This window comes from Phacochoerus africanus, chromosome 7 (genome assembly GCF_016906955.1).
Source record: "Phacochoerus africanus isolate WHEZ1 chromosome 7, ROS_Pafr_v1, whole genome shotgun sequence".
In the NCBI taxonomy this organism is placed as follows: domain Eukaryota; kingdom Metazoa; phylum Chordata; class Mammalia; order Artiodactyla; family Suidae; genus Phacochoerus; species Phacochoerus africanus.
Genome location: NC_062550.1, coordinates 627387 through 646045, shown reverse-complemented (window position 1 = coordinate 646045; position 18659 = coordinate 627387). Strand labels below are relative to the sequence as shown.

The 18659-nt window shown below is 53.9% G+C and overlaps 1 protein-coding gene across 1 annotated transcript in view; it reads right to left on the bottom strand.

Moving 5' to 3' along the window:
- Window positions 1-319: 319 nt before the first annotated feature.
- The window catches only part of TTLL8 (tubulin tyrosine ligase like 8), a 38308-nt gene continuing 19968 nt past the window's right edge, over window positions 320-18659 (bottom strand). Inside the window, exons 9-13 of the mRNA XM_047785937.1 lie at window positions 7671-7819; window positions 5783-6026; window positions 4322-4757; window positions 3396-3879; window positions 320-564 (exon numbers count right to left, since the gene is read on the bottom strand). Coding sequence (XP_047641893.1) covers window positions 323-564; window positions 3396-3879; window positions 4322-4757; window positions 5783-6026; window positions 7671-7819 — 1555 coding nt within the window. The 3' untranslated portion in view covers window positions 320-322. The remainder of the gene's footprint in view (window positions 565-3395; window positions 3880-4321; window positions 4758-5782; window positions 6027-7670; window positions 7820-18659) is intronic.

Sequence of the window (18659 nt, the reverse complement as noted above, 5' to 3'; positions counted from 1 at the left end):
CCTCGCGCTGCCTCCTAAGGCAAGTGACGATTGTTTCTGACCCGAGTCCTGGGCCGGCATCGCCGTAGTGGCCGCGGCGAAGCCGGCAGCTTGCAAGGAAGGCAGAGCAAATCCTGGAGCGGGTCACCTGTCTGTCTGGGTCACAGCTATCCGGGTGAGCAGAGCAATGGCCAGTCCTGAGAGTTTGGCCACGGAGCCTGCTCCTGTGACTGCGGAGACCACTGGAGTGGGGGTGGCGAGTGTGTTTTGTTTGCAGAGGGAAGGGGATGCTGGTGACCAGGAGACGGGACTGTTCTATATTTGATTATCGTTCAGAAAATACTCACTCCACCCCTCCTCCCCCACTGACTTGAGTATGGCCGGGTATGATGTCAGCAGAAGCTTGCATGTGCCCGCATGGTCTGGCTTGCCCTCTCATGCTTATGCCATCTGCCTTGTGAAGACATCGCCCTGGGGAGCCACTGGTCCCAGAAGCAGGAGACACGTGCAGCAGCTCTGAACCCAGCCTGCAGCCTGAAGCCTGGTCCGGCCTTCCCTGTGGAACCCAATGTCTCAGCAGCCAACCTGAAGACACGTGAGAAACAGATGCTTGCTGAGTAAATACCTCTGAGTCGGGGAAGGGGGCATCTTGGTTATGGAGCATTACTGCTTCAGAAACCTGAATTAATAAAGACGGGAAAACAGACAGTGGGGACAGAGTCCAAAAGCAGGACAGGAGTTCTTGTCGTGGCACAGTGGAAACGAATCTGACGAGGAACCATGAGGGTTCAGGTTTGATCCCTGGCCTCGCTCAGTGGGTTAAGGATCCAACGTCGCTGTGAGCTGTGGTGTAGGTTGCAGATACAGCTTGGATCCCGCATTGCTGTGGCTGTGGTGTGGGCCGGCAGCTACAGCTCTGATTAGATCCCTAGCCTGGGAACCTCCGTATGCCGCGGGTGCGGGCCTAAAAAAGAAAAAATGAAAGAAAAATAATTTGGTGGCTCTTGACACCCTAATTCTGTGACTTGTATGGAAGTGGGGGCTTGGGAACAGCCGAGTCCCTCTTAAGAAAAACAAGACTGTGGGCCTTGCCCAACCAGCATGGAGACATTCTGCAAAGTGACAGCAAAGAAGACTTTGTGGCATTGGCGCAGGGCAGACAAACAGGCCGGTGGAACTGACCAGAAAGTCCCCAGGTGCCAGCCTGCAGATGAGTGGGGGAGGGGCCGCGCCAGCTCCAGGAGCACGCGGGACTGGAAGGCACCGAGCCATGGCAATGCCTCTAGAAGGACATGGGCCACAAAACTTAGCAGCTGTGGAGGAGAAGCTGGACCGACTTGAGTTGATTAAAACTAAGGCAGCTTGACATCAAAAGACACCACAACGGAGTGAGAAGATAAAACTGCAAAGTGGGAGAGAGTGTTTGCCACACAAATCAGCTGAAAAAGGAGCAGAACCCGGAGAAGACGGATGTCACTCGTAAACACCAGCGAGAAAGAGCCTCACATCTGAGGACAAGCAGACCGAGGACGTGCTTTTCAGGAGAGGAGACCTCAGGGCCAGCGCAGGTCTGCGAACAGGCCATCTGATTCGGAAGCAGGAAAAGGCCAGCGAGAGCCATTGATCCAGCCACAGGCAACAAGACCTCCGTCTGGCAATGCCAGTTCCTCTGGCCGTGCAGGCAGCGCCCTGTGCGCCAGGCTTCATAGTACCCCCACCCCCGTTCGTGTCCACTTGGCATCCAGAAATGCGACCTGGTTGAGATACAGGGTCTTGGCGGATGCGATCAAGGTGAGAAGGGGGCACAGCAGAGAAGGGCAGGACCCGGTCCCCACGGGGTCCCCCGAGGGGCATCGGGACGCAGCTCCCAACAGGAAGAACACGGCGTGAAGCAGGGCCAGGCCCGGAGTGCCACGTGGGAGCAGGGGGGACAACAAGGACGGCCAGCGGCCACAGAAGCTGGAAGAAACAGGGCGCCTTCCTCCTCACAGGCTCCCAGAGCCCGGCCTGCCAGCCCTGGGTTTCGGACTTCCGGCCTCCAGAAGGCATGTCTGTGGTTTAAGCCACCAAGTGTGTGGGACTTCGCACAGCAGCTAACACGCCCACTTAGGGTGAAGCTGTGCGCGCCCCGACACTGCTGGGAGGACGCCTGTAGGTGCCAGCACAGTGCATTGCAGAAAAAGCCTGGAAACGCCCGTCCTAGCACCTGGAGAGGCGAGTTGCTAAGAGGTAGCCTGGGGGTTGACAGGCCTCGGTGCCAGGTTGGACAGGGGTGAGGATGCGGGCAAGACTGGAGATGCCTCCCCGGGGCCCTTCCTGCTCTGAAAGTACCTGCTCCTCGTACCTGGAGCCGGGGCGGGTCCCACGCATGTGCCAATCCAACAAACCTGCATTGAGCCATATGCCAGGCAGGATCCCAGGTGTGGGGTTCAGTAAGAACCTTGCCCCTGGGAGCTTACAACCCAGGAGGAGACAGACGGACAGACAGGCAAAGGAGAGGGAGGGAGGGAGAAAGACAGGTGGCGGACAGACGCACGGAGAACCCAGGCAGGTGGAGGGAACAGCAGGTGCAGGCATTCTGGAGAGTTTGGGGAGGTGGGTGCACCTGGGGCAAGGCAAGGTGGGGCTGCGGCCCTGGCCGGTGCCACTCTCTCAGCCCCTGCTGGGTTGCCAGAACCATGGAAACTGCACTGGCATGCAGACACAGCCTGGCCGCCCCAGAGACTTGACTACCTGTGCTCGGTGCCCAAGCCCGGGCCAGGCTCCCAGGCCCACAATCAGCTCCATCAGAAGCTTCAGAAAACAGGAGTTCCCGTCGTGGCTTAGTGGTTAACGACTCCGACTAGGAACCATGAGGTTACGGGTTCAATCCCTGGCCTTGGTCAGTGGGTTAAGGATCTGGCGTTGCTATGAGCTGTGGTGTAGGTCACAGACGCGGCTCGGATCCCACGTTGCTGTGGCTCTGGCGTAGGCTGGTGGCTACGGCTCCGATTCAACCCCTAGCCTGGGAACCCCCACATGCTGCGGGAGCGGCCCAAGAAATGGCAAAAAGACAAAAAAAAAAAAAAAAGCTTCAGAAAACAGCACAAGGGCCCAGAGATTGTGGGCACCACCTGTTCTCAGCACTCGGCAGTATTCAACCTCAAATATAAGCCCCTATGGCACCACGCCCCAAGAGACAGAGACCAAGGCTGTCACCCACCTGGTCCTGTGGAGGAGACCCTGGGGCTCGCTGGCCCCAGAACTGCTGCTGGAGGACCCCCACTATTCCGACAACCTGGCCGGGCCAGATGGGGCCTGGGTGCCTGACCTCTGCTCTGAGCTCAGGTTGCTGCCTGGACGGAGGCCCCACCCTGCCCTCCAGGACGCAGAGCAGGCGGCCCCGGGACTGGTCGGGCGCAGGCACCACGCGTTACCTGGCGGCCTGGGTGGCTGAAACGGAGCACCCTCCACGGTCTTCGCTCTCGGAAGCACTGCTGGCAGGGGGCACACGTTTGATAAGTTTGGCGCCAAGTGTTTGTCAGATTCGGCCTTGGTGAGCGCAGTGCTTGGCGCCTTCTCGTCTGGGTGCTGGATGCGCCACGTGGGGAGCTCGATCTTCCTGCCGGGCTCGCTGTAGACGCGCTGCGCCCTAGTGCTTCCCTCTGCCCGCCTCTTCAAGGGCACAGGGAAGGCGCAAGGAAACACCTTCTCGTCTTTCAGTCTCGAGTCCCTTCGTGGGGGTCCCCGAGCCAGGTCTGGCATGGCTGAGGGGCTCCTCTCTTTCAGGGGCTGAACGTTCGTGAGCGGAGAGGCAAAACCACAGTTGGCCTTGGGCGGGATCTGCTTCTGGGCTTTCCTCAGGGCCAGGCCTTCCACCAGGAGGTCGGAGCCCTGGACTGGGGGCAGCTCCACCGCAGGCTGGGGAGGGGCAGGGCGTTAGGGGTGCGGGCCGGCCCTTTCCTCCGGCCAAGTATAAGGCCTCAAGGAGAAGCACCAGCCACACTTCCCGACGGCTGGGCCAGTGGGGCCCCCTCAGGCAGGCCCCGTCAAGGGTCTTGCTGCCCAGCCTGTGGGCCGAGGGGGGCAGCTGGAGAGACCACTGAAGGGGAGCTGGGGCTTCCCGAGAAGAGAGAACACTGCAGGGCAGAAAAGGAGCAGCCTAGAAGGGCTTGGAGGCTGTGGACACCCTATTTGCCCAGGCCAGAGGGCCCCCTTCCTGGGGGCCACAGAGTTGGGGTGGCTAGGGACAAGAGACTGGAAGGCTGGATGGCAAAGGCCGGCGTGGCTGGGGGACACCCCCGGGGGTTGGGGCTGAGACGGCCCAGAGGTGGCGCGAGGGAGAGCTGCGCCCCGCCCCCACCTGTCTCCACAGGAGCTCGAAGTTGCCGATGTCGCAGTTGCGGTCGAGCCTGCGGTCCACCACCACCTTGAGGGTGTCCTCCTGCACCTGTGCGCAGAGCTGGGCCGTGACCGGCGTGGACGCGTGCATGGTGGGGCTGGAGTTGATCTCGATCAGCCAGGGCTTGAAGTCGCGCCCCAGGACGAAGTCGGCGCCGTACAGCTCGAAGCTGTTCTTCCTCGGCTCCACGTGGTCCTGGGCCACCTTCATGGTGTTGGCGATGGCTCTCTTCATGGACGGGTAGACGACGCTGCCCCACACGGCCCCGCGGCCCCTCTTCTGCAGGTACTCCTGGAACCGGGTGCTGGTCCACATGTTGTGACACGGCAGCAGGGGGCTGCGGTCCTTGTCGTTCTTGAGGTGCTTCTGGATGGAGTTGTTGCACAGATGGATGGCGCTGCGAGGCAAGGCCAAGGTCAGGGTCAGGTGCGACGGGCTGCTGGCCTCCCAGGCCCCGCCCCAGACCCCGCCCCAGACCCCGCCCCCGAGACTGCCCTCGAAGCCCCGCCCCAGCCGCTGGCCCTGAGACCCCGCCCCGAGGCCCCGCCCCCGCGCAGGCCCTGCTCCGACGGGTTCCCTCTGCTCCGTCAGGCCTGGGGGGCACCATGGATCCTGCCTAAGTCACTTTCATTTAAACGTGGCCCTGGGCCTGGGTTCTGGGTGGTGAAACGCTCCTGTGACTGGGGTTGGGCGCGAGCTGTGCTCTGCGGCAGATAAGAGATGCCGGCGGCCGACCAAGAGCTTTGGAGGCTGAAAACGGCCTGGTGATAGGGCCTGACACTGGGGGCTGAGGTCGCAGGCTGGGCCACGCCCGGCCAGAAACAATTTCGGACGATCTCCGCGGCCAGGAGTGGGGGCTGTGGTCTCAGATGGAGAAACGGCTCGGAGACAGGAAGAGACCTGCACCGGCGCAGGCTTGGCAGGGCCGGGGGGGCCGGAAGGGTCCCTGAGGGCGGGCGTCCCTGACCCCGAGGCTCCTTCCCGCAAGGTCAGCTCCAGGACGCTTCCTGCAGCCCCTCCTGGCCTGGCGGGGACAGATGTGCTCCTTGAGCTGCGGGACAGCCGCCCAGTGCACCAAGACAGCCGGGCAGCGCTGCGGGCAGAGCGTGCACCCCGAGCCCCCGCCACTCGGCTCTGGGCGGGGGGTTGGGACGTGTGCACTTGGGCCGTGCCTGGTGCGTCGTCAGCACATGGTCAACGGTGCTTTCAGGATTTTCTGGAGAAGATGCACACCCCATGGAGTGCAGGGTGCTGGCTTGGTGGGCAGAGCACCTGGGGCGGCCCCTTGAAGAGGGAGGGCACATAACTTCCCTGAGCCCCAGCTTCCCCACCCGGCATAGAGACCGGCCTTGAGCCCCAGGCACCGGTGGGCGCCCGCCCTGCTCCCTTGAGCCCGGAGGCGCTGAGCTGCCCTGCACTGACCTGTCCAGGTTGTCCAGGGAGAAGCGCTGCGTTGAAAAGCGCAGGTAGCTCTCCTTGTAGAACCAGATGGTCAGGGGGTTCCAGTCGGTGACCAGGAACCACTGCCTGATGTCGAACTTGGTGTCGTAGATGAGCAGCGGCGTCTCAATGTACTTCTGCACCACCCACTTGTGGTCCCTGGCCTCGAGGCGGTCTGCGGCCACCAGCTCCAGGATCTCCTCCACGCGGTTCATGCACACTATGTCTGCAGGAGGCCACCGCTCAGCCCTGGACTCTGGGCAGGAAAGAGCAGCCCCCCGACCCCAGGCCCTCCCACTGCGAGGCCGGCGCGGGGGCTTCGGAGAGGACAGGAGGACGGGGAGGGTCGGGATGGGAACAGAGTCCTGTTGAAAGGCGGCTGCGGACCAGCCCTGGTGAGGGGGGAGGGCAGGGAAACGAGGCACGCCCTGGGTTTCCACAGGCTCCCAGCACCGCGTGAGCCGCAGCTCCGGGCAGCTGGACAAAGCGGGGGGAGCAGGGGCGGGCGGGCCGAGGGGCACTGCCCCTTGCCGCCTCTGCACCCGCCACTCTGCGGAGGGCTTGCACCCACCCCCACCCCCGCCCAGTTAGGCCGCGTGACCGGACCGGTGGTGACCAGCAACCTCTGGAGCCAGAGCGACGTGCATTTCCCTGGGCTGCAGACAGAGCCCCTAGCCCTCCTTCTCTTCCCCTGACGCCTGAAGGGAGTGGTGTCACCAGACCGTGAGGGGACTTTGATGGCAGAGCCCCAGCCACCATCCTCCTCGCCAACTCCAGCAAACGAGCCTGAGGAGAGGCGCTGAGATGAGGGGCGGCTGGCTCTCCCGAGGGACCCAGGGTGGAGGGAAGCCCCTGGGCAGGACTGCGTGCATTTGGTCTTGACCGTGGACCGTGGGAGGGAGGTCTGGGCAGAGCCAGGGAGGGACCCTGGCCTGGCGTGGGGGGCACGTGCTGAAAGCAGGCAGGAGCCGGGAAAGAGGACAGGAGATGTTTAGGATTGAGTGCGGAATGTCACAAATTAATAACGACTGTAAACATCACGTGAAAAGGGACTGCCTGAATTTATAACGGCAGCAGCAAAACTCCTCAGAGAACTCAAGGGGCAAACAGAATATCCACACGGAAGGTAAAGCTCTACTCAGGGCAAAGAGAGCCTCATCCAACATAAACGAGAGGCTCAGGAAAGGCCACCTTCTGGGGACACTTCCGTAGCCCGAAAGCGTCTACTGCTGCCCTAGAATGTTTGGGAATAAAGAAGCTTAGCGTTCAAGTCAGAGCCAAGGAGAAAAGCCCTCACAAGGAAACTGAGAAAATGCAACCGCAAGTTGGTTCTTTGAAGCCCTCAGATTAGGAAGTCACCTTGAAACCCTGGTTTTATACAAAGAACACACCGAGTCCACCATCAGGAATACAGAGGAGGACGGGGTCACAGCTGCGACGCCAGGAGAGGTAGAAAACCGGAGCACACGGGTCACCAGGGGCTGAGCCCGCGAGAGGCGCGCGCTTCCAGGGACCCGGCCCGCCGGAGACTCGCGCTGGCCCCACTCCCGCGGTAGCCGCCGCAGCCGGCGGCCAGGAGAGGTCGGAGAGAAACCCCGGGCAGGCGGACCGGCAGCCGAGCGTCCGAGTTCATCGGCGGAACTCCCAACATGAGCCGTGAAGAGCGGTGTCGCTGGGACGCCCGCCCCGGGCACCGGGAGTCCTGACCCGCCGCTCCCGCCCCTGTCCCCCGCCCCGCAGGTCGCTGACTCCGCCCGGGGACTCGCCCCGCCCCGCCCCCGGACTCACCTAGGCCCCGCCCCCAGACTCGCCCCGCCCCCGGGACTCACCTCGGCTCCGCCCCCGGACTCGCCCCGCCCCCGGGACTCACCTCGGCCCCGGGACTTGGCCGCCGGCTTTAGGATCCAGATGTTGCGAAACCCGTCAATCTCCGTCTGAGGGTTCACGGAGGTGATCTTATTGAGCAGAGCCTGGCACTGCGAAAAGTGACTTCTTGAATTGGAGATGAACGCCTCGCCGCTGCACAGCAAGATCCAGACAGCCCATGATTCCCAGGGCAGTGCCCAGGCTCCACCACCCAGGGGCCAGGTGAGTGGCCGCCCAGGAAAGGGCGACCGGCGGGCTTAGACCGTCCTCCTGGCCACCCCACGCGCCACCCCGGGAGGGGGCTTCTGGCCGCGCGCATGGGAACGCGGGGACCCCTGATTTGAGGATGAGACTGCAGGTGTACCCTCGCTGGGCCCAGAAGGGCAGGCACATAAGGGTCCTTGGGCTGGGCCCCCCATCGGGGTGGCCCTTCCTTGCAGGCCCCTGTGGGAAAGTCCACCTGCCATGCCAGCGGCACCTAGTGTCCTGTGGGCTTGACTGTCAGGCTGGCTGGTGGCCACACAGTCAGGGCAGCAATGGGCTCAGGAAGCCACCATAATCAGGGGAATTAGGCAGGTGGATAGCACAACTGCTTGGGGGGATTTAGAGTTCGGTGGTGCCTGTGACAGAGAGGAGGCCACACAAGGCAGATGGCAGCAGAGGGGACTGTGCTGGGCCCCAAGACCACCTGCCACCACCCACAGTGATGGCCTGGGAGCAAGGCTCTCTGGAACATGGACATCTGTGCATAATGTGGTCCCCAGGCCTGCTAGAGGGGTGGGGAGGGCCCCTGGGAGGGAGAAGCCACACGGGGTGTCCCTGATGATGTGGGACTGAGCTGGGAGCACAAGAAAGCAGGAGTCCCCTCTGGTGCAGGGAACATGGGTGACAGGTCCGGCAGGGCCTCGCCCCCTGCTTCTAACTGGACACAGGGAGCCAGGGCTCCCAGAGCCGCAGCCCAGCCTGTCTGACCAGGGTGAGAACAGGACAAGGTGGAAGCCAGTGTGAGTCCTGTGCTGTCTGCAACCCTCCCACCTGGCAGCAGAGATGGGCCCCAGATGCCGTGGGAAATAAATAAGGCAGGTCACCGAGGGCATCCCCATGCCGGCCACAGTCAAGCTGCCCAGGAGACCAGCATGGTGACATGGCTCAGAGGTGGGGGCAAGGGGTCGGTCTCTCCCCAGGGCGTCCGAGCCCCCTGGGCCTGGACCAAGGCCTCCGCCTCACATGGTGGCTTTGGGCAGGATCTCATCAACTGAGAGTCTGTGCATCACGGCAGTAAAACCGTCATGTCCCTGCAGGGAGAGGACGCGGGGCCGGCCTACGCTGGGGACCCCGTGTGCCTCAGCAAGAACAGGACAGGGACAGCCTGAGCCGGACTTCCCCTAGTCGCCCCCACGCACTTCTGAGCTTGGTGGTGCTGCCACCACCTGGTCACTCCCGGGACTTCTGGTCAAGAGCATGTGGCCTTAGGCAGGTGCCACCCCCCCCCCGCCCCCAGGTCTGGACACAAACGCTTCCAGCCCCCGAAAAGGTTGCCCTGGAGACCATGTCAGCCAGAGCCTCTGCCTTTGACGTGGTCCCACCCCTGCGGACACCACCTGACCGTGAACCTCACACCAGGGACCGTTCGCTCAGCAGAATACCGCACAGTCACAAGAGCAATATACAGAAAAGCGACTGTATCTATATATGTTACCAACCAAAGCCTTACAATTAAAATTAAAAGGTCAATTCTATCGGAAGGAGTGGGAGTTTGGGGTCAGTAGACGCAAACTACTGCGTTTGCAGTGGACAAGCCGTGAGATCCTGCTGTACCGCACGGGGAACTGTACCCAGTCACTTGCGATGGAACATGACGGAGGATAAGGAGAGAAAAGGGATATGTGTCTGTGTATAAACATATGTACACGTGCAGCTGGGTCACTTTGCTGTATGGCAGAGATAGACAGAACACTGTCGAAAATTTTTAATTAAAATTAATTCTAGTTATGATAGTATAAAAATAATAAAATATATAGAAATACATGTAACAAGAAAGGGTGCAATTTGAACTCTGAAAACCATGAAACATTTTTGATACACATTTAAAAAGGCCTACGCAAGTGCAAAAACATCCTGCATTGATGGGCTGGAAGACTCGGTATTATTAAAAACCAGAAAACAGAGCCTAAGCAGACAGGAAAGGCCTCCTGGCTGGGCGGGACTGGGAGGGATGGAGGGCGGGAACAAGGGAGCTTTCGAGGGTGACGGAATGTCCTAGCACCAGACTGTGGTGACAGTTACACAACGCGGCGCATCTGCTGGAGTCCCTGAACGACACATGCATAGTTCATGGAGTCCGCGGCACTTACATGAAAACTCAACAAGTGCACTTGAAAGTGTGAGCTAGAAGAAGTGGGGAAAAACCGGATGCCTCTGATGCAATCAAAAGGTTACGGCGGCAGAGACCGCCCAGCCGTGACGTGACGGGGCCAGACGGTTTACTGGTCAGGGTGCCAGGTGCGGCTTACGTTAGGGCAACTCGGATTGATGACAATGCCACACGGTAGGCAAAAGAAATAACTTTTCGATAAATTTGAAGTCATTTTCAATATTCAATTTCAATACAGAAAAAATATATACATATATTTTTTGCTTTTGCTGTTTAGGGCCGCACTTGCTCCAGGCTAGGGGTTGAATGGGAGCTGCCGCCACCTGCCTGCAGCACAGCCACAATGTGGGATCTGAGCCACATCTGCGACCTACACCACAGCTCGTGGCAGTGCCAGATCCTTCACCCGCTGAGCGGGGCCAGGGATCCGAACCTGCACCCTCATGGACACTAGTCAGGTTCTTCACCCACTGAGCCACAGTAGGAACGCTGAAAAAAATACATCTTGATACCTACCTAACACCATTCACAAATACCAGTTTCAAATGGGTGTATGTAAACATATATGAATGGTAAAATAATGAATGTTTTAGAAGGAAACATAAGAGCATAAATTCATGACTTGGAAAAAGCAAGGACTTTTTAAATAGTATTATAAAATATCGATCCTAAAAGCAAACTTAGATGATTGTTCTCTTATGATTAAAGATATTCACTGTGTCTGGAGTTCCCGTCATGGCTCAGCAGTTAACGAATCCGACTAGGAACCATGAGGTTGCGGGTTCAATCCCTGGCCTTGCTCAGTGGGTTAAGGATCCCGCGTTGCTGTGGCTCTGGCGTAGGCCGGCGACTCCAGCTCTGATTCGACCCCTAGCCTGGGAACCTCCATATGCCGTGGGAGCGGCCTTACAAATGGCAAAAAGACAAAAAAAAAAAAAGATATTCGCTGTATCAAAAAATCTGCAGAATGGAAGACATCTGCAGGGCACACAGGACAAGAGGCTCTTATTCTGGACACATTAAAAACTCCTGCCAATCAATACGAAATAGACGAGACAACGGAGGAAGGGGCAACACACTTTAGCAGCTTCACAGAAGAGCACGTCCACACAGCTAATAAGCCTGAAAAGATGATAAAACTGCACTAGTCACCAGAGCAACGAATCCAGAAGATTCAGACGTGAAAATAAACAGAGAGTTTCCAGAAAAGCGAGGAAAGGGATTGGACTATTCCCACGATGAGTTAAATCATAAATGTACCATAATGAAAACGAGCAGTACTCTCACTAGGGCCAAAAACAGTAAGGTCGTGGAAGAGAACACGCAGCCTAGAATTCGGCTCAAGGATATTCGAAACACCGTCATGATAACGAGACGCGACCAGCGTCAGAGACACGAGAGACCCAGCCTGACGTATGTGTAATTGGAACCGGAGACAGAGATTAGAGGATGGAGCAGGGGCAATGTTGGAAAAATAACGGCCAAGCAGTTTTCAGATTTGATGGGAAGCTCCAACTAACAGATGAAATAAGCCCCGCAAACCCCAAGCAGGATGAATATAAAGAAAATGGCTCCTAAAAGCATTATGATCAAACTGCTGAAAACCAAAGACAAAGAGAAAAAACAAAATGTCACGGCCACACCCTCAGCACATGGAGGTTCCCAGGCCAAGGACTGCATCTGAGTCTGCGCTGCAGCGACACTGATCAGGTAACCTTCTGAGCCGGCTGGGGACTGAACCCACATCTCCTCAGCAACCCAGGCTGCTGCAGTTGGGTTCTTTCTCTTTTTCTTTCTTTCTTTTTTTTTTTTTTTTTTTTTTGGCTTTTTTAGGGCTGCACCTGCGACCTATGGAAGTTCCCCAGCTAGGGGTCCAATCGGAGCTGCAGCTGCCGGCCTACCCCACAGCTACGACAATGTGGGATCCAAGCCACATCTGTGACCTACACCACAGCTTATGGCAATGCCAGATCCTTACCCACTGAGCCAGGCCAGGGACTGAACCCACATCCTCACGGATACCAGTCAGGTTTATTACCGCTGAGCCACAACAGGAACTCCTATGATCGATTCTTATCCCACTGTACCACAGTGGGGACCCCCGAGAAAAATCTTAAAGCACCCGGAGAAAAAGATATTACCTTTAAAGAAAAAAAACAATATTACAGATGATTTTTAAGCAAAAATTACGGACGCTAGAAGATGACAGAATAACATCTCAAGATGCAAAAGCAACAACATTCTCTGCAGAGCTAGAATTTTATCCCAGTGAAAATACCTTTTAAAAATGAATGGAAAATTTAAACACCTTCAGACAAAAATATCTGAGAGGTTCTTCATCAGCAGATTATCCGTAGAAAAAAATACTGAAAGAAGTGTTTTAGGATGAAAGAAAAGAATAATGGAGCTGCAAGAATGAATGCGGATCCTTCAAAAAGTTACTATGTAAGAAGACATAACATTGCTGACCATTTAAAGGAATAATTCAGACATCGCATGCAGTTAGAACACACGCAGAGGGAGGAGCTGGGCAGAATGGGAAAAGCAGGGCTCTGTCTGCCCGCCTAGACAACCGCTGCAGCGGCAGACACACTGACCAAACTCCCTTGCACTCTGGCGTCTCCTGAAGTGGGACGGCAGACAGTAAACTGAAGCTAATTTTGGTCACCATCAGCGCTTGGCACAGCAGCAGCTCCACAGCCCCCACCCACAGCCCCGTGACAGGTGGCTGTGCAGATGTCCCCGGGGCCCTTGCACCCAGTTTGCAGGAGCCGGGGTGGGAAAAAAACAACCCTGCCCTCCAAATAGGGGGGATCTGATCACCCGATCGTTGCTCCTGATGAGAGAGGTGCAACCAGAAAGACAGGCAGCCCTTACTGAACCTTCCCTGCATTTGTTATAAGCCCTGCCTTCTCCAGAGGAAGTGCCCTCCAGGAGATTTACACCCTTCCCGCCCCTTCACTTTACTCTTTGTCCACTGTGCAGAGTCAGACGTTAAAGACGAGGCCATTTAAAAACAACTGCATATACAAGGAAAATTAGAAAGTGACTGTGCCTGCCCAGGGAAAGGCACAGAAAGGACCTAAGATGACCTTAAATTACACCGCAGGCACAGACAAACCATGGAAATAAAAACAGCAAACCCTAAAGAAGGAGATATATTAGACAAAGACTTTAAAACCTCCGTGTCAACATTCTCAGAGAACCAAACAAAAACAAGGAGAAAATTTTAAAAGGGATGCATGAACATTAAATGGAAACATCAATAAAGAGAGAACCTAGAAAGAAACCCAAAGAAATACTGGAGCTGGAAAAGTACGCTACGCAGACGTCGCCAGAGGGCTGTCCAGTGTCCTTTTGGTCACCCTGCAGGACTTCCCGGAGTATTTCCTTCTCTTCAATTTTTTGGAAACGTTCGAGAAGGACGGGTGTTAGTCCTTCAAATGTTTGGTCGATTTCATCGGTGAAGCCACCCTGTCCAGGGTATTTCTTTGTCGGGAGTTGATAATAATGATTGAATCTCCTTAGGCGGTGTGGGTCTGTTCACGCTTCTCCGTCTTCACGATTTGGTCTCGGTAGGTTTTGTGGTTCTGGGAGTTGGTGCATTTCATCTGGGTCAGCCAGTTCGTTGGTGTACCCCTGTCCATGGCACTCTTAGAATCGTTTTCATTTTTGTAAAATCAGTAGTCATGTCCCCAACATCATTTTTAATTTTAGTAATTTGAGTTCCCTTTGTTTTTTACTTAGTCCATCTAACTACAAGTTTGTCTATTTTGTTGATCTTTTCAGAGACGCAACCTTCTGTTGTTTTCTATTTTGATTAGTTCTGGTCTAATCGTTATTATTTCCGTCCTTGTTTGGGTTTAGTTTGTTCTTCTTTTTCCAGTTTCTTAAACCGTAAATTTAGATTATTTATTTGAGATTTTCCTCATTTTTTAATGTCAGCTTTTTCCCTTTGCACCGTTTTCACGGCATCCCGTACGTTTCGCATGTTATGCTTTCACTTTTGTTTATCTCTAAGTATTTTCTGCTTTCCCTTGTGATGTCTCCTCTTATCCATTTGTTGTTTCAGAATGTGTTACTGAATTTCCCGGTTGTGAATCTTCCAATTCTGTCATTGGTTTCCAGCTTCATCCCATTATGCTCAGATAGGATACTTTGTATAACAGCTGTCTTTTAGAATATATGGAGTGAATCTGTGGCCTAACATGTGGTCTATCTTGGAAAATGTCTCATGTGCACATAAGAAAAATATAGATGGTATTGCGTGGAATGTTCTGCATTTTCTGTTCGGTCTAGTTCATTTGCTGTGTTAAGTCCTCTATTTCCTTATCTTCTGTCTGGTTGTTCTATTTATTATTGAGAGTGTGGGGTAGTGAAGTCTCCAGTTATTGTAGAACTGCCTGTTTGGGGAGGAAAAAAAAAAAAAAGAACTGCCTATTTCTCCCTTCAATTCTGTCAGTTTTTACATAATGTATTTCAATGGTCTGTCATGAGATGCATAAATTTCTATAATTCTTATGTCTTCTTGCTGAAGAAGATACAACCTTTTCTTAATATATTATGTCCTTCTTTATCTCTTGTAGCTTTTTTATTTTTATTTTTTTAAATTTCTTTAGGACCACACCTGCAGCATATGGAGGTTCCCAGGCTAGAGGATGAATCAGAGCTGCAGCTACCAGCCTACACCACAGCAACAGCAGTGCCACATCCGAGCCACATCTGCAACCTACACCACAGCTCGTGGCAACGCCGGATCCTTAACCCACTGAGCGAGGCTGGGGATGGAACCTGCGTCCTCATGGTTACTAGTCTGCTCATTAACCACTGAACCACGACGGGAACTCCCCAGTCCATCACTATGCAAAAATCTCCCAACAAAGAAATACCCTAGACCTGACGGCCTCACTGATGAAATCTACCAAACATATAAGGAACTAACACCAGTCCTTCTCAAACGTTTCAAAAAAAATTGAAGAGAAGGAAATTCATTTTGTGAGTCCAGCATCATCTTGATATGAAAGCCACACACTACAAGAAAAGAATATGACAGGACAATATTCCTTATGAGCTTTCAGGCAAAAATCACCAACAAAATACCAGCAAGCCTAATTCAGTAGCATATTAAAAGGACTATACACCAGGACCAAGTGGGATTTATAGACTGGAAGGATGGCTCAATATATGCCAAGTGATCGATGTACAAGGTACATCAACAGCAGGACGGAAACACTGATTCATCGCAACTGAGTCAGAAAATTCAATTGACAAAATTCAACACCCTTCTCTGATTAAAAAAAAAACAAAACAAAACACTTGACATACTAGTAATAGAAGGAAACTAGCTTGACATAATAAAAATCCACAGCAAACATACTCAACGATGAAAGACTGAAGGCTTTTCCTCTAAGATCAGGAATAAGACAAGGATACCTACCTTTTTTTTTTGTCTTTTTTTCCTATTTCTTTGGGCCAATCCCGTGGCATATGGAGGTTCCCAGGCTAGGGGTCAAATCGGAGCTGTAGCCACTGGCCTGCGCCAGAGCCACAGCAACGCGGGATCCGAGCCGCGTCTGCAACCTACACCACAGCTCGTAGCAACTCCAGATCCTTAACCCACTGAGCAAGGGCAGGGACCGAACCCGCAACCTCATGGTTCCTAGTTGGATTCGTTAACCACTGAGCCACAACGGAAACTCCGGATACCTACTTTCAACATTCAACATCATAAGATGGAAATGCTAGCCAGAGCAATTAGGCAAGAAAAAAATAAATGGGAGTTCCTGTCATGGCTCTGCAGTTAAAAAACCAAATAGTATCCAAGAGGATGGGGGTTGGATCCCTGGCCCCAGTCAGTGGGTTAAGGATCCAGTGTTGCTGTGAGCTGCCATGTAGGTTGCAGGGGTGGCTCGGATCCCATGTTGCTGTGGCTGTGGCGGAGGCCAGCAGCTGCAGCTCCGATTCAACCCCTAGCCTGGGCATTTCCGTATGCCTCAACTGTGGCCCTAAAAAGACAAAAATAAGTAAATGGCATTTAAATTGGAAAAGCAGAAGTAAAAGCATTAGTATTTGAAGATAATATAATTTTATATGTAGAAAATCGTAAAGATTCCACCAAAAAAAAAAAAAACCCCAAAACAAAACAAAATTGCTACGGCTGGATGTACATATATATGTGTGACTGGGTCACCTTGCTGTTCAGTAGAAAACTGACAGAACACTGTAGACCAGCTATGAGAGGGAAAAAAACAAAAATCGTTAAAATAAAAAAATTGCTTCAGCTAATAAACGAATATAGCAAAGAAGCAGGCTACAAAGTCAAATGCCAAAGCCACTGCATTTCTACTTCTCTTTTCAATTCTGTGATTCTTTGCTTTATATGTTTTGATCAGTAATCACTACATCCAAGACTGTTTCGTCTTCATTTTATTCAGTCCTTTTATTCTGACATATTCTCTTGATGTCTATTAACACCGCAAACACAATCGGAGATTTTTTTCTTTCTCTTTCTTTTTTTTTTTTTTTTTAAGGGCCGCGACCACAGCACATGGAGGTTCCCAGGCTAGGGGTCAAATCGGAGTTGTGGACACTGGCCTACACCACAGCCACAGCAATGGCAGGATCCAAGCTGCATCTGCGACCTACACCACAGCTCATGGCAACACCAGATCCTCAACCTACTGAGAGAGGCCAGGGATTGAACCTGCTAGTCAGGTTTATTAGCCACTGTGCTATGATGGGAACTCCAAAATAATGAACCTTTTTTTTTCTTTTTTTTTGGCCAATTAGAGCTTTTTGTTTGTTTGTTTGTTTGTTTGTTTGTCTTTCGCCTTTTTAGGGCCGTACCCGCAGCATATGGAGGTTCCCAGGCTAGGGGTCCAATCAGAGCTGAAGTCACCAGCCCATGCCAGAGCCACAGCAATGCCAGATGCAATCCCCGTCTGTGACCTACACCACAGATCCTTAACCCACTGAGCAAGGCCCGGGATCAAACCTGCAACCTCATGGTTCCTAGTTGGACTCACTTCCACTGCCTCACGACGGGAACTCCCAATTGGAGATTTTTAACTCTGCTCACTCGGTATCTCAGAGACCAAGTAGCAAAATAATCAGTAAGGATATGATTTGAATAAGTAATTTGATTTAATTGACGTTTTAAATAACACACCACCTAGCAAAGCAGATACACACTGTATTCAAGTTTCCAAGGAACATTTACCAAAACAGATCAGTGCTGGGCCCAAAGCAAGTTCCAGCAAAAGTCATGTTAACGCTTTATCCACCGTGGATACCTATGAACAAAAGCGCCTATCCCTCGCCTTTCACAGAACGAAGGTTAATCAACTATGAAAAGCTAAAAGTGAAAGGAAAAACAGAAAGGCGAGCAGAAGAAATCATAGACCACCTGAGTGATCTTGAATAGTCACAGGTTCTCAACCAAGACTCTAAAGGTCCCACCACAGTGGAAGAGACCAAGGCACTGGGCTTCTTCTAAAACTCTCCTTGACCGGTAAAGAGACGAGTCATGCCCGGGAGAAGGGCTGCCTGATGCTTATCTCCAACAGCGGGTGTGGTGACAAGTGTGCAGAAAACGCCGAGGAATCAATTCTTTGTTCTTTTCGGGGCTGCACCTGAGGCATACGAGGTTCCAGGCTAGGGGTCGAATCCGAGCTGAAGCTGCTGACCTACACCACAGTCACGGCAACACCAGGTCCTTAACCCACTGAGCGAGGGCAGGGATCAAACCTGCGTCCTCATGGATACTCGTCAGATTCATTTCCACTGAGCCATGGCGGGAACTCCTAGAGATCAATTTTAAAAACAGAACCAACCTCCTTCTCTTTAATGATCAAAAGGTTTGGATACTCACTTGACCAGAGAAGCTATCCAGATGCCCAACAAGCATATGAAACTACACTCAACACCAGTAATCATCACAGAAACCCCAACTCGGACCACAAAGAGAAAACTGAAACGCGTGCCAATGCGGATTGAGCACTGCCTGCGGTATGGACAAAGCACACAGGTATCCCTGCTGGCTCGTGAAGCTGTAGAAGCACCTTGGAGACTGCTTAAAACTGGCAGTGGCCCGACGGCCCACCCACATCAGAAGGCGTGGCGAGGGCTCCGTGCTCTGCGGAAAGGATGGGACTCTCCACAGCGGAAAAGAGGGAGCTTCGGCCACCTGCAGGAGATCACGCAACAAGCCGCCCAGGTTCCGTGTGGAGCAGGAGTCACAAAGGAGAGGGCACAGCTGTGTGATTCCACGACTGTGAAATTCCACACCGACATGGGGAGGGGGATGGGAGGAGGTGTGGCCTCCGGGAGTTCTGCCCAGGAAGGTCCTTTGTCTTCCCTGGGCGGTGGCTCCGCAGAGAGCACACACGCAAACTCGCATCCACCTGGACAGACACCAGCTCACGACCAGTCCCGGGCTGTATTTATACCCAGCAAAAAAGAAAAAAAAGAGGAGCTCCCTGGTGGCACAGGGGTCAAGGACCTGGCGACGTCACTGCTCTGGCGAGGGTCACTGCGGGATCCCTCCTCGGCCCAGGAACCTCAGGGTGCCCCACACACAGCCAGAAAAGGCAGGGGGCGGGGGGGGGCAGATACTCGATC